At 44.9% G+C, this 16,339-nt stretch overlaps 1 protein-coding gene across 7 annotated transcripts in view; it reads left to right on the forward strand.

Annotated features, from left to right (window-relative positions):
• SIPA1L2 (signal induced proliferation associated 1 like 2) overlaps positions 1 to 16,339 on the forward strand; it is a 218,573-nt gene that overhangs the window by 123,691 nt on the left and 78,543 nt on the right. For 5 of the 7 annotated variants that reach the window (XM_082407559.1, XM_082407558.1, XM_082407564.1 and 2 more), the window contains 2 exons: positions 6,351 to 6,484; positions 8,483 to 8,692. In XM_082407559.1, the coding sequence (XP_082263685.1) occupies positions 6,351 to 6,484; positions 8,483 to 8,692 (344 nt within the window). The remainder of the gene's footprint in view (positions 1 to 6,350; positions 6,485 to 8,482; positions 8,693 to 16,339) is intronic. The other 2 variants (XM_082407561.1, XM_082407563.1) reach the window with 1 other exon arrangement.

Genomic DNA, 16,339 nt, shown 5'->3' on the forward strand with positions numbered 1-16,339 from the left:
TAGAAACACGTCCAGGTAACCTGCTGTACCTCTCGGTGAGACTGAAAGCACGGAGCGATCCCTTAGAAAATAGCTACGGGGCCTTAGAACTGGCAAGTCCAAAGGTGTGATGGTTTGTACGTAGCGGAAATGTCTTCTCTCCTTGCGTTCAGAAACTGTGTGTCTGTGTGAGAGAGAGGAAAATTAAAAACAAGTGTGGGTCATGGCTTGGAGAGGTAGACACTAAGGAAAAAATTGTTTTTCTCACTAATTTGCCTGCCATCTTCGGTGGATAGGGTAATAATATACATATTTTGGGTTCCCCTCATTTAAAAAGAAATTCGTTACTGGTAGAAATTATTCAGTAAAATATTATATATGCCACTACTTTCTTTAAAAGACTACCCTGAATGCGATGTAACCTCTGATTACAGATCAGCTTTTGAGATGAAAAGTATGAATCTCCTGTAGTATGAGTCTTGAACTATCAGACTGTTGGGCTTAAAATCAAAATGCCCCATGATGCTGTTTGTTTGATGTTCACTCCCTTTTTGTCTTTCATTGAGTTTTTTTTTGTTGTTGTTGTCATTAACATGCCTGCCTTCAACTATAACGTCTGTCTCAGATTAATGATGCTAAATGTATTACATATATCTTAGGGGTGGGTGAGGTGGGGATGCTGAGGTTAAGAAAGGTTATGTAACTAACCCAAGGTTAAGGAGGTGATAAGTAGGAAAGCTCAGATTCAGAAACCCATTATCAGGCTCATTCGAATTACAGATATTTAGGAGTAAATGAGTTTAGGACTGCTAGTTATACGTGGCAATTTCAACACACATGTTATCTCTCCCCCTTTCATACACCACAAGAAAATGATAGTGAAGGAATACAAAAAGGGCATAAAGCCACAAAGGAGCAGAAAACTAGGAAGAAGCCAAAGAAATGCCAAAGCTGATAGAGGAACGGGATGGTTCTGCAGATTAGAGGGCGCCAGCCCCAGCCAGCGTTGAAGGGCGGTGTGAGGCGGGGACAGGCCATCAGAAGCTAGCCAGCCCACACCACAGAGCAGGTACCTTTGAAGAAGGGCTGGTGGGGTGAGCTGTGGTGGAGCAACCATCTTCAGAGATCTGGGATGCTTCCGAGATACTGCTTTTGAGTAAACGCCCACAGTGGCCGTGGCCATCCCACACCCACCAAAACGTCTTAGAATTAATAAATGAAATCAGCAAAGTTTCAGGATACAAGATTAATATACAGAAATCAGTTGCTTTTTCATAGACTCATAATGAACTACCATAAAGAGAGACTAAAAAATAACAGTCCTGTTTAAAATTGCATCTAAAAGAATAAAACATTTAGGAATAAACAGGAGGTGAAAGACCTATACTCTGAAAATTATAAAACACTGATGAAGGACATTGAAGATGATATAAAGAAATGGAAAGATATCCCGTGCTCTTGGATTGGAAGAATATTGTTAAAATGATCATACTACTCAAAGCAATCTACACATCAAATGCAGTCCTTATCAGAATACCCATGATGTCTTTCATAGAACTAGAACAAATAATCTTAAAATTCCTGTGGATCCACAAAAAAACCAAAATTATCAAAACAATCTTGAGAATAAAGAACAAACCTGGAGGTATCACCCTCTCAGACTTCAGACTGTGCTACAAAGTTACAGTAATCAAAACAGCATGGTACTGACATGAAAACAGACATATAGATCAATGGGACAGAATAAAGAGCTGAGAAGTAAACCCGCACATTTATGGTCAGTTAATTTATGACAAAGGAGGCAATGTACAGTGGAGAATAGACAGTCTCTTCAATAAGTGGTGCTTGGAAAACTGGACAGCTACATGTAAAAGAGTGAGATTAGAACATTTCCTCACACTATATGCAAAAATAATGTCAAAATGGATTAAAGAGCTAAATCCTGTAGACCATAAAATTCATTGAAGAGAACATAGGCAGAACACTCTTTGATGTAAGTCATAGAAATATTTTTTTTGGATCTGTCTCCTGAGGCAAAAGAAATAAAAGCAAATATAATCAAGTGGAACCTAATTAAACTTAAAAGCTTTTGCACAGCAAAGGAAACCATCGACAAAACAAAAAGACGTTCTACCGAATGGGATAAAATATCTGCAAATGATATGACTGATGAGGGGTTAATAATGAAAACATCTAAACAGCTTATCCAACTCAATATTACAAACCAAACAACCCAATTAAAAAATGGGCAGAAGACCTGAATAGACATTTTTCCAAAGAAGATACACAGATGGCTAACCAGCACATGAAAAAAATGCTCAACATCACTAATTATTAGAGAAATAGAAATCAAAACAACAATGATAGATCACCTCACACCAGTCAGAATGGCCATCACCTAAAAGTCCACAAATAACACACGTTGGCGAGGATGTGGATAAAAAGGAGCCCTCCTACACTGTTGGTGGGAATGTAAATTGGTGCAGCTACTATGGAGAACAGTATGGAGGTTCCTAAAAAAACAAAAAATAGAACCACCATATCATCCAGCAATTGCACTCCTGGCTGTATATCCAGAAAAAACAAAAACACTAATTAGAAAAGATACCCACACCCCAGTGTTCATAATAGCACTATTTACAATAGCCAAGACATGGAAGCAGACGAATGGATAAAGAATTGGTACATATATATAATGGAATATTATTCAGCCATAAAAATGGATGAAATTCTGCCATTTGCAGCAATGTGTTTGTACCTAGAGAATGTTATGCTTAATGAAATAGGTCAGACAGAGAAAGACAAATACTGTATGATATATATGGAATCTAAAAAATAAAAGAAAAAAACCAGACTCACTGCCATAGAAAACAAACTACTGGTAACCAGTGGGGAGAGGAAAGCAGGGAGGGTCAGAGTAGGGGATTAAGAGATACAAATTATTTTGTATGAAATAGATAAGCAACAAGGATATATTGTACAGCACAGGAAATTATAGCCAGTATCTTGTAATAACTTTTAATGGAGTGAAATCTGTAAAAATACTGAATCACTATGCTGTATACCTGAAACTAATATACTGTAAATCAACTATACTTTAAAAAAAATTTTGAAGGACTTAGCCTCGTCTGGAAAGGTGGTGAATATTCCTGCTGGACATGATGTTTGCATTGAGTCTGGAATGATGAATAGGAACGTCAAGTGAAGAAAAGTGGGAGAGGTGACAGGCAGAGGGGGCAAAGGCGTGTGAGTGAGGAGATTTATGAGAGAAGAGCCTAGACAGAGATTGGATGAGAGCATTGAGGACTTGAAAGGAGAAGATGGTTTGATGGATGAAAGGGGAGACAGAAGGATAGGCTTTCAAACAGGTAAGCATGAAGACAGAGGCAGAATCAGAGAGGACAGCCTGGCTGAGAAGACACCGGGGAGGAGCGACAGAAGAAACCCAGAAGCAAAGAGCTGCGAGATGCCTCATTCTGAATGGGGTCGTCCCAGCGGTCTAGGAAGTAGAGGGTCCCAGCCCAGAGTGGGTGGCCAGTGGTGCAATCATGGCGGACCGCTAGGGCAGAGACTGGAAGGTGGGTGCTGGCTTTGCCAGCAGACGCCGTGGAGTCCTGAGCAGGGCGCTAGTGTGGAAGAAAGTGAGCGATGGTTGAGGACACACTAGTAGTTGAGAAAATGGGAAGAGTGAGGGTGATTGCTTGAGGAATAGTAATTCTCCTCCCTGGAGGCAGTGGGGTGAAACTGCTGGGGTGAGTGAAATGGTCATGACTCGTATGTGTGCCGGAGACCCATCCACTTCCAAGGACTTCCAGCTCTTCCTCTCACTGACCTTCTGTTTCCTCCCCAGTTTTAAAAAAATATACTTTACGTACAGTGAAACTCACCCCTTTTAAAAGGTGTACAGTTCTCAGAGTTTCGACAAATGAGTGTGTTATGTAACCACTACCACAATCAAGATGTGGGGTAGCTCCATCACCCCGGAAAACTCCCCCGTGCACCCCTGTAGACAGCCCCTGCCCCTGCCGTCACTGCTCTGTCATCTGCCCCTAGAGCACCTGCTGAGTGTGAGAGCAGCACACACACACTTTAGGGTTTTTAGTTGTCACGTATTAGAATTAATAATTGGATGCACTTAATCTGGGCTCTCAATTTTATCCTGAAAAGGGGTTTTGTTTGTTTGTTCACTCTTTCTCCCTAAAATAATTTGAAGCTCTTTTGATTTATGTCACGGGTTTCATCAGATGCCCAACAAGGAACCGATTTGAGCATTTTTGCCGGTCGCTTTTTTTTTTTTTCTTTTTAACGTCTTTATTGGAGTATAGTTGCTTTACAATGTTGTGTTAGTTTCTGCTGTATAACAAAGTGAATCAGCTATACGTATACATATATCCCCAAATCCCCCCCCTCTTGTGTCTCCCTCCCACCCTCCCTATCCCACCCCTCTAGGTGGTGGCAAAGCACCGAGCTGATCTCCCTGTGCTATGCGGCTGCTTCCCACTAGCTAGCTATTTTACATTTGGTAGTGTATATATGTCCATGCCACTCTCTCACTTCGTCCGGTAACTTCTTGAAGTGGGTTCTTAATGTATCAAGCTGATGATAAATAACTCCTCAGGGTAAATAACTCTTTTTTTTCAATGTATGTTTAATTTCACTGGAGCCCTGCAGGTTTGTAATAGTTAACCAGACTGTTACCAGAGTTACCCATGAAAAACAAAGGCTCGTTTCCTATTGTATAAGTCTAGGACTAAGTCAGCAATTCACCTTTTAGTCCCTAAAATAGTCGACTTGCTCTTCTAGCCCTGCCTGGCTTAAAAGGGAAATTATGTCAGTATTTATCTCATTTGGTTGCAAGAAGTAAAACGTAAATGATCTGCCTTTTAAGATGTAGCCAGTATTCATCAGCGGCTTTAGGTAATATTTTCCTTGAGTGATACAAGTGCCGTTTTTCTTTGTTGAACTTAACCTGTTTTCTACTTTCTGAATAACGTTCTCTATTCCTTTAGAAATTACTGTGCCAAAAAATGTTAGCATAACCCAAAGCCTTTGGAATACCTATGGCTTTTTTCAAGCTTACAAATGTTTGATATAGTATGTTTCTTTTTAACTGAAAACTGTAAGTCAGAAAGATTGGCCAGAACCACTAAGGTGACATAGAAAAGGGATAGAAGCAGTTTTGCATGTGGGGTGAAAAAAATCAATTTTATAAGTGTACATCTTGGAGAATGGACCAGGCAGCAGTTCAATAGGAAATAAGTGAATAATACCTGGGGCTTTGCATGGACCACTTGCTCTGCACGGATTACTGGTGTGAAGAGTTGCTAAAATCCAGAAGCAGCATGAATAAACATTTGGGTGATTGCACCGTCTGTTTTGTATGGGTCGGACCACATCTGAGTGTTAAGTTTGGGTCCTTCCAGAAGACAACACTTAAAAAGTCTGATTGCAGTGAAGCATTTTTACTTCTTTTAGCAGAGCTCATCACGCGTCCAGAAGGGATTCTCACAAAGCAGTGAGCTTGCTGTCACTGGCAGCATTCAGACTAGAATACATGCTTCGTGAGTGGGGAGTTTTTCTGGATTATTACCCAACTCCTGAGACAGTGCCTGGCGCACAATTGTTGAGTGTATAAATAAGAGCCTAATGACCATCTCTTAGGAAGAATGTCCTTGGGGGTCCCTGTGCTAGGTGGGCAGGAGGGCCTCAGAGTGCATTCCTCCAGTGAGATTGTGTGCATTTAGATCTCTATGGGACCCTGACTTTATGTGAAAGAAATGATTAGCTGATAACATAGTAAACTAAGCTGTAGTATTTTAGGAGATATAATTTGGACTCAGCAGCTTAATGACCTTTTATCCATTTTTTGTCGGCTGATCCATTTTGCTTTAGACTCTTAGGTGCTTTCATGACATCATCGTGACAGGGTGGTCTTTGCCACCCCCCTGTTCTCCGAGATGAATCCGGCTCGTCTTGAGTGGCTGATTAGCTCACCTCCGCTGCCTTTAATCAGTCAGAGGAGGTGACCTTCCCAGCTGGAGGAAAACTGTTCAGTCTCGGTTCTTCAAGTGGCCAGGTTCCTTTTTTTAACAGTTTCTAAGATGGCAAAACTCTTTCCAGTGATGCCAAACTCAACTTTGGGGCTCCTGCGCGGCTTATGCACTAGCGAGAAGCAGAATGGGAGGACGAAGTAGTAGAAAATGACAGGTTAAAAGTGCATCTGATTTGGAGGCAAAAAAAATGGATCACATCTGGGGGAATCCTGCACCAGAGCCACTGGTACGTCTTCAAGGATTCGGTACACAAGCTGAAAGATACCCACCCTGTTCTTGGTTGCCTTCGTCTCATGCCACTGCTCTCTTGCATTGCAGAGCACCAGAACTACTTCGGAATCGATGAGAACCTCGGCCCTGTGGCAGTCAGCATCCGGAGGGAGAAGGTGGAAGACGCCAAGGAGAAAGAAGGGTCCCAGTTCAACTACCGGGTGGCTTTCAGGACGAGCGAGGTACTGGGCGCTCAGGGTGTCTGTCCTGGGCTGGGCCTTGGGGTCGCTGCTTGGTTAAGGTGTCGCTTTCATTGTCAGTGCCGATCACAGCAGTTCAGGGGACCGGAAGGGCTTCTACTGTTTTGTTCAAAGTAGAAAATTTGAAGACCTGTGACGGATGTTAAGTGGCAGTGATTTGACTGCCATCTTACATGACAGAAAGGATGAAATGATCAAAATGCAAGGTTTTCGGGCCTGAAGCAGAGGACAGACTTGAACTATATGATTTCATGTCAGAATTGAAGGACGACTTTAGCGTCGAATGCAGAAAACCAGGAGGCCACCCGTGGGGTGGGTGTTGGCTTAGCGTGTCTGTAGGTCCGGCACCTCCGTGGCCCCGCACTTCATCCCGCCGGCACCCAGGCTACTTCCCCGCTGGTCTTGCTTTGAGTGAAAAGTGCGACTGTTATACACCATATGGCCGATGCGTGGAGCCGTGTAGGCGGGGATGTTGATTTATATGAAGAACTAGATCTGGCCTGCACTTCAGGTCTTGTCCTCTTGACCATTGTCATTAGATGGGAATGTGTCGGCCATGTAGTCCAGAATGTGATTCCTTTGGGATCAGAGTACAGAGAGCCCCTCGCCGGCCCTGCCCAAGCCTGGCACTTTGGTGCCCACTGCTGTGCATTGGTGCTCCCGTGAACGGGGCTCTGTGCCGTAAAGAGGAAAGGAAGCCCTCTCTGGAGGGGACATATTGTAAGTTACGGACCTGCAGCGTCCCGTTCAGTAGGCACCGACCACATGTGACTATTTAAATTTAAGGTAATTGAATAAAATAAGAAATGTGGCTCCGCGGTCGCACCTGTCACAGGTCACGCGCTCAGCAGCCACTCGGGGCTGGTGGCTCCCGTATCAGCCAGTGCAGATGGCGGGCGGTCTCGTCACCGCAGAGAGTCCTGTTGCACAGCGATGCCCCGGAACACTGTGCAAACGCTAGCGCTGTCGTTACCACCGTCACCGCGGCTGCTTTGTAACAAGAGTCGGAGGGGTGGGGTTAGAACCAGGCCTCTCGGCCGGCCGTGCTGGGCCTCCTCTCTCCCCGTCTTTGACCTGGGTTTAGATGACATGTGTCAGAATAGTGGCTCCAGGCTTTCACCACGTGTTTGAGGACATATCACAGATCAGGAGGCAGAGTCCGGTGGTGGTCTTCCCAGCCCTGGGTCACCTGCCCCCGGGGGTCACGGGATCGCCCCACTCAGCCTCGGGAATTGCCAGCGATGGAAAGTGAAATAGGAAAAGTGGAAGAAGAGAAGATGATGTAGAGAAAAATGGGAAAAAGAAAACGGAAGGATGGAGGAGGTAGTTGCGGCTAGCCCGGCCCTAGGACCCCCGGCTCCTCCTCGGCGCCCCTCTCGTGGTGGGAGTGACTTCACGTCCCCCGGCGGGGCTTTTTCTCACTCCTTCTCGCGCTTCACGCACCTCTGGTTATATCAGCCCCGCCTGGCTCCTTCCTGACCCCTGAGTCCTTGGGTTGTTTAAAGACTGACTGTTGAGTGTTGAATTTGCTTCTTCAGGTCGAGAACTTTTAGCCTCTTTTGACCCACTCTGGAAAGAGCCTTAGCTTTCTTCCTCTTTTTTTTTTTTTTTTAATAAATTTATTTATTTATTTATTTATGGCTGCGTTGGGTCTTCGTTGCTGTGCACGGGTTCTCATTGCAGTGGCTTCTGTTGTTGCGGAACACAGGCTCTAGGCATGTGGGCTTCAGTAGCTGTGGCTCGAAGGCTCTAGAGCACAGGCTCAGTAGTTGTGACGCATGGGCTTAGTTGCTCCGCGGCATGTGGGATCTTCCCGGACCAGGGCTCGAACCTGTGTCTCCTGCACTGGCAGGCGGATTCTTAACCACTGCGCCACCAGGGAAGCCCTCTTCCTCCTTTTTTAAGGCAACTAAAAAGTTATGCTTTAAAGAGGCAACCAGGAATAAGTGTTAACCGGAATGTTGTATTTTGCCCCTGCAGCTGACAACCCTGAGAGGAGCGATTCTGGAAGATGCCATACCCTCTACCGCCAGGCATGGGACTGCACGCGGACTCCCTCTCAAAGAAGTCCTGGAATACGTCATTCCAGAGCTGAGCATCCAGTGCCTGAGGCAGGCCTCGAGCTCACCCAAGGTCTCGGAGCAGCTGCTTAAGCTGGATGAGCAAGGGGTGTGTATCACGTGGGAGACTGTAAGTGTGCGGGACTTTGTGTCCACGTTTCTGAATGTTTTGGAGTTTCCCCATCCATCTGCCTTTGGGGATCATTTATTTTTCATGCCTTAAAGCATTTTCTCTCCAGTTTTTCCGGAATATGCCTCTATACTAGTTAAGTAACATGATGCCTTTAATAATAAGTGCAATGCACCTCCTGCTGAGTTGTGACTTGCATTGTTTTTACCAGGGTTTCGGTATGTCCCAGCCAGCAGGAGCAGATCTGATTCATGATTATTAGAGACTGCTGGTGTATTTTCCCAGGGTGTAAAGAACTTCACGTTGGGCCTTTCCCTGAACTAACATTTATTCTTGTCTGCTCTGTGCAAAGTGTCATGCTAACAGATGGCAGTGAACAGCACGTATCAGGAGGCTTGAAGCTAAGACTTGGTCCCTACCCTTGGGGCCGTTAAGACGAAGAACACCACGGCCGTTAGTGTGGTCATGGGTCATGGAGACATAGAAATGCAGTGTGTGCTCTGGGAAAAGAGAAAGTAACATCTGAAGGAGGTGGTGTTGTAATTGGGCCTTTTAGACTTGAGTAGAATTCCAACAGGGAGATACGAGCAGAGCAGTTGGCTCTTTTAGAAACCATGGCCAGTTTCTTTACAAGAGAAGGGCACATGCAGGGAGGTTAGGAGTTAAAACAACAATTACAAAGTATGTTGAGGCTGGAGTGAATGCTGGGCTAAGGAGTTAGCACTGATCGAGGAGGTGGTAGGGAACATTGAAGGTTTGCCGGTAAGATGTGACATGCTCGTAGCCGTAATTTAGGATGATTATTCTGGTAGAAGGGAACTGGACAGCCTGGTGAAGGTAGAGACTGATGATGGCCTGGAGCTCAATTATGTGATCATTAATCGCATCCGGGAGAGAATTAATGATGGACAGGATTTAGGTGGTGGCCCAGAAGATGGAAAGAAGCCTTTTAACTTCAGATGCAAGATAATTTGGAGGCGAACCTGAGTGGTCGGTGCCCAAGGGTATGCAATTTATTTTAAATGAGTGGATTTGTTTTTAAATACATGCTTTGCAGAAAGAAAAAGACAATTATGATGTCTTTCCAGAATTTTCCAAGGACAATTCTTTCTCACGTTTTGGAGGGAGTATGCGGGATTTCTTGGTGGACCCAGTAACCCACTCCCTGTGATATATTGGTGGAGTATTTGATACTCAGATGGCTGGAATTCTAAAAGAGATGAAGTTGTAATTGCACTAGCAAATTCACACTGCATTCTCAGCCAGAGGAAGCAGGCACTGTGGAATTCAGAGTGGTGAATCCTGCAGTCTGTCTTTCTCAAGAATGAAGGCTGATATATTAAAGACAACAACTAAACCAAACCAAACCAAAACTTGAACCCTGAGCAATTGACTTCTAAAATCCCACAGAAGAGTTCATCATGGTCATCACTGGTAAAGTGCTTTTAGAATGGTCATGAGGCAGTTGAGGAAATCCTGTTGTCATGGAGGGACAGAGGGGGTGTGTCGCTGCTGGTCCAGGGACTCAGAGTTCAGGAGGGCTTGGTGGGAAGGACAGCATTTGTCACCGAACCGAACCTGGGTCCACTCACCTGCACGTAGGTGCAGTAAAGTCAATCTCCTGACACCGGGTTTGGGTGAAGGAAAGTGCAGCATTTATTGTAAAATCACCAGTACAGGGAGAATGGGTGGCTTGTGCTCAAAAACCCCAAACTCCCCAAAGGGTTTCAGTAGAGCATTTTTTTTTCTTTTTTAACATCTTTATTGGAGTATAATTGCTTTACAATGGTATGTTAGTTTCTGCTGTATAGCAAAGTGAATCAGCTATACGTATACATATATCCCCATATCTCCCTCCCACCCTCCCTATCCCACCCCTCTAGGTGGTCACAAAGCACTGAGCTGATCTCCCTGTGCTATGCGGCTGCTTCCCACTAGCTATCTATTTTACATTTGGTAGTAAATGTAAGTCCATGCCACTCTCTCACTTAGTCCCAGCTTACCCTTCCCCCTCGCCGTGTCCTCAAGTCCATTCTCTACATCTGCGTCTTTATTCCTGTCCTGCCCCTAGGTTCTTCAGAACCATTTTTTTCTAGATTCCATATATATGTGTTAGCATACGATGTTTGTTTTTCTCTTTCTGACTGACTTCACTCTGTATGAAAGACTCTAGGTCCATCCACCTCATTACAAATAACTCAATTTCATTTCTTTTTATGGCTGAGTAATAGTCCTTGTATATATGTGCCACATTTTCTTTATCCACTCATCTGTCGATGGACACTTAGGTTGCTTCCATGACCTGGCTATTGTACATAGTGCTGCAATGAACATTGTGGTACATGTCTCTTTTTGAATTATAGTTTTCTCAGGGTATAAACCCAGTAGTGGGATTGCTGGGTCATATGGTAGTTCTATTTTAGTTTTTTAAGGAACCTCCATACTGTTCTCCATAGTGGCTGTATCAATTTACATTCCCACCAACAGTGCAGGAGTGTTCCCTTTTCTCCACACCCTCTCCAGCATTTATTGTTTGTAGGTTTTTTGATGATGGCCATTCTGACCGGTGTGAGGTGATACTTCATTGTAGTTTTGATCAGCAGAGCAATTTTAAAGGCCAGGTGAGGGAGGGGAACCCCAGGGTCTGTGATCAGCTCGTGCACAGTTCTCTGATTGGCTGATGGTGGTCAGTCCTTAGGCACCAGAAGGTCTGGGGGCTACGTACTCATGATCATCAAGTGATTTCTTCCATTTGGGGGTGGTTTTAGCATCTGAAAAACAACTCGGGAAATAGGCATCAGATACTATTATCTGGTCTATTATCTAGGTACTTCAGAGAGGAGCTACAGCAGAGGATATGGGGGAGGGGTCTGTCCTGGGAAGGCCCCATAGGGTCCTGCTCCGTTACACATTCACTTCCGTGTCATGGAAGAGTCTGGAAGAGCTGTGCTGACCCCCGTGGTCTTCATCCCTTTATGTTTCTGGTGTGTGTTGCTTCTCCCTTGATTACATGTCCCTTACCTGCTGGGTAGCAGGTGCCTGCGGATGAGGTGCTTGGTCCCTCAGGCTGCTGTGGAGGAGTCCACAGGTGGCCCCGTGTTCCCCAGCCTGGATCCTGACGACCAAGCCCTGAGAGACGTTACAACAGCCACAGGTGACTGTCTCCTCACAGAATGAAGCAGGCACTTCTTGGGATGTCTGTCCGGCAGAATAGGTCCAGGAGCTACGCCGGTGGGAAGCATTGAAGGTTATAAAAATGACTCTGCCAGGGAATTTTTCTTAAACTAGGCCTTCAGGTACTTTGAATGAACACCTATTCACAATCTGATGAATTAATTTTGAGAACTGGGTGCTTCTTTTAAGCACATCAGTGCATTTTAGAGCTCTAGCTGTATTCATGTGTTTTTTTCTTTCGAGATTATATTTATTTGACTCTGGTATACTTTCATAATGGTGTACAATACGACATTTTAACGTCCCACAACTCTTAATGGTATCTAATTTCCATATTACGTCAGCAAGAGCTACTATTTATGCTCATCTCTGAAAGATATTAGACAGCTTTTCTAACATCCTGGTTTCTAAAGGATCCTTAAAAGTTGCCCTAAACTGTTGGGGTTTTTTGAGTCTCTTCTGGGTAGTGCTGTCTTTATCTACTTTCCTGATAGAAAATCTGCCCAAGGAGGGGATGGGCCAGTTTTATGTTACTGGTCTTAAGGGGTTTTAATCTTGAAAAAATACTTTAAAGGACATATTGTCGTTTTTTGCTTTCTTGGAGTTTGGAATCCATTCCTGGTTTGACAGTCACTGTGTTTATCTGCTCTGCGCAAGACATGTTGTATCAATGGGAGATATAGTGGGTATCAGGTCATTCATTCCGTTCTTTACATTTGGTAAGATGTTTTGAGCAGGAAGACTCCATGCCATGGAGGATCATAAGGGAAGTAATTATCAATCAGGACTTTGAAAGTTTTGCTACTTTATCTACATAAATTCACCTCCCAACCTCTAAGATTCCATTTTTCCTTTTTTAAAAGACTATCCCAGTTTGTATAACAGGTGAATTCCTAAGATTATATAGGTTGACTTTTTTTTTTTAATTGAAGTGTAGTTGATCTACAATGCGTCAGTTTCAGGTGTACAGTAAAGTGATTCAGTTATACATATATATATTCCTTTTCAGATTCTTTTCCATTATAGGTTATTACAGTATATTGAATATAGTTCCCTGTGTTTATTTTATATATATAGTAGTGTGTGTCTGTTAATCCCAAACTCCTAATTTATCTTTACCCCCTAGGTTGACTTCTTAAAAAATTAATTCAGGTAAATTATGACAGCTCACTAACTTAGAATATTAGGGCATCTTTGGATTAATTTGTTCACAAGCCAATTACCCCTTCTGCTCTTGTCTCCTCACCCAGATATATGTTCACTCACATACCAGGTTTACTTGACACAAAGTCAAGCGGGTCTAAATACATGAGACTACACGCTTAGAACAGGTGGTTGAGTTGGGAGGACGCAGTGGAAGGACTTTCCTGCACCCTTGAATTTATTTTCAAGGCCATTCCGAGGCTCTGTTTTTTGTCACCTTCCTTTAAATTTAAATTTTCTTGTCAATAGTGACGGGGCTTCTAGCCTTGGGACAGAGCACTCAGCTTTTATCCAGTCCCAGGAGGCAAGGGATCGTCTGCCTGTCCGGGCAGGGTCTGTGTGTCCAGCTCTGAGCACGGGAGCAGTCTAGAGTTTTGACAAGTGGGTGTTTTTAGTTTTTGACCGTGGTGACGCCCAGGTGCCAGCCTCGTTCACCCCAGGACAGCGGGACTGGCTGTGATTCGCATCAGAACAGTTAAAGGAAGATCAGTGGGACGGGGGCGTGGTTAGGCTCAGCCTGAGTGTTTAGAAACAAAGCCTTGTTCCGAGAGAATTGGGCGTTTTCGTTCATGGGGACCCGGGGTCCGTCCTCCCCTTGGTACCGCGATCGGGCTGAAGAGGTGTGCCAGCTTTCTGATGAACCACGGGCAGGAGGGGGTCAGCCTTGGTGTTGCATTTCCATTGATTTCATGAGGTTTATAAGAGATTCGAGTGAGAGAGGTCTCTTCCTTCACACCGTGTCTCATCCTCTTACTGTTTTAGTGGAATCACAGGCCTTGTAGTAAACAGGCCGCAGTGGTTTATTCTCAGTCACTGGAGCAGAGCTCTAGGAGCTGGGGCAAGACACCTGGGGGCTTTGAAGTCTAATTTAGCCTCATCCCCCAATTCCCATGGGCCCAGGGCTGTTTGGGTAGAAAGCAAGTCCTGTTCCCGGTTGGGATGTAGACACAGGCTGGTCTGTGCGATGGCTGGAAGGAGAGGGGTGTGAGTGGATGGCACCGCGCCCAGCAGGGAAGCTCCGGGGGGTTCAGTTCTCCAGGTATTTGGCCTTTGCCTGAGTCCACAGGGAGCATCGGGTCCGCAAGAGGGATCAGAGAGAAACTGCGCTGGTCCGGGGGGGGCTCTGCTTCACCCGCATGGGGCCGCCCCGGTCCCAACCCCGGGGCTGCCTGGGACAAGCCACAGGTGTGGCAGGGGCGCGGCGTGAGGTGGCACCAGGAGAGGTGGCACCAGAAGAGGTGGCAGGGCTCTAGGGGAGCGGCAGGCAGGGGGACAGACAGGGCGGCAGCCCCGGGATGCGGGTGGCGGTACGGCCGCCCCTGCTGGGTGCGGAGGATGTGTGGGCGGGGGGCCCTGGGGTCCTGGGTACCTGTACCTGCTAATCTCTCCACAGGATCTCTGGGGGACTCTCCATGAGGCCAGGGCCGGACAACTGGGGAGAAGGGAGGTCACACCATCACGGTGTCGAGGAGGTACAGCAGTCTCGTAGAGGTCCCGTTAGAGGATTTATCCAGTTCTGACAGTCACCAAGGTCATCCACATCTGTGGTGACAGTTGCCAATCCCAGGTGTTGCCTAAAGTACTTTAAGATCCTGGAGTGTCTTCTGGGTCACTCAGAACAATTAGTGTTCTGAAATAATTAGTGAAATAATATGAGACATTTGTATTATACTTTTTTTTTTTTTTTTTTGGAGGACGATGGTCTGTTTGCAGTAAATGTGGTGTCTCATTTATTTGGATAGTTGAGTTGATCAGAAACATTTATTCCTCGATCCCTGGACAAATAGAAATGTTTTTTCTGCCTTGACGCTGCTAAAGGACTTGAACAATACAACTCATAGCACTAATAGCTTACGCCCAGCATCTCATAGCCCCACATTCCGGGCCTGGATCCTTGTCTTCACTGTGTGATTGGGGCCTGTGTGCTCTCCACCCGCCCCCCCAAACCCCTCACCATGGGAGCCATCCCTGTAGGTAGCTTATCCGGTCCGATTACGAACAGGTGACTGATGTCTCGTTTGGTTCCTCCCCTCCCGCGTAGCACCCAGAAGGTGGAGCGTGTGTAGAATGTACTGGTGGTCGGCTGCCCACCCAGCTCTGAGCTTCCCCTAGCATCTCTGCTGAGATGCCCCAAGCAGGCAGATCCCTACCTTTCTTGGATTGTACATTGTCACAGGTCACCCGGATGAGATGGCTGTAATCGCTTTGCCACTCAAGGGAAATGAGTACCATTTTACCTTATTTTACTGATCTAGTCAGCCCTGAGTTTTGATGAAAGGCTCTGTTTTACAGCTTGATAATAGAAGTGAACAGTGTTACGGATGGATGCCTTTAGGGAATCAGAGAGGGCTGATAATCCGTCAGCGTTTGGAGGCTCAGATTGCGGCTAGTAAGATGAAGTGCCCTGATTGCCTGAGTGACAAGGAGTTCCTCTTTAGGGAAAACAAGAAAGCTGTAAAGGTGGATCCAGTTTCTCCCCGGCCTTGGGAGAAAGCAGTGTGGTAGCTTCCAGCATGATACGGGATGGACATGGAGATACAGCTACAGCAGGAAATCTTCAATTGCTACTAAAATTCTTTATGGCCTATTGTATATTTAGCAGATGTTTTCAAGACAGTCAAAAATGTAGAAATGACGGTAATTGTTCAGTCAGAGTTACTTTTATGGAAACAAAACATTATTCTATCACTATACATATATCACAATTTCCTTACCAGACCTGAATTTGATTTGTTTTTTTAAATTACAGTCTTTCATATTTCCATGGATGTTCAAATAACGACAACAAAAAAGCATTAGGAACCAGAGAGGGAAAACTTTTTAAAGTGTGCAGCCATTATTTCTTTCTAACTTGGAAGATAATGCTCATGACTTTATAGAGGGTATAAGATTCAATATTTCCACAGTTGTATTTTTAAATAAATGCTTGAACCTGGCTCTCCATTTTGGAAACCTGGCAGCTCCCACAGGGGCAAGGCCATTCATTATATTTCTTAGGGTGTCTGACGTTTCTCCAGCTGTTTTTCTCGGGTTTCTGGGTTTGTTATGTATTTGGAGTGTTGTGTACAATGACAGCTGCTTATTCTTTTGCTTCTTAGCTTGTGGGAATTGTCCTGACAAGCTTTCCTGAGAACAGAATTCTCAGCTCCTATCATCTTAGTTTTACTGGAAGTTAGCTCGTTTGATACTTTCTGTTTTCATTTTACTTTTTAATTTGATTTTTATTTTATATTGGAATATAGTTGATTTACAATGTTGGTTAGTTTCAGG

Source organism: Balaenoptera borealis, assembly GCF_965194805.1.
Source record: "Balaenoptera borealis genome assembly, chromosome: 10".
Classification (NCBI taxonomy): domain Eukaryota; kingdom Metazoa; phylum Chordata; class Mammalia; order Artiodactyla; family Balaenopteridae; genus Balaenoptera; species Balaenoptera borealis.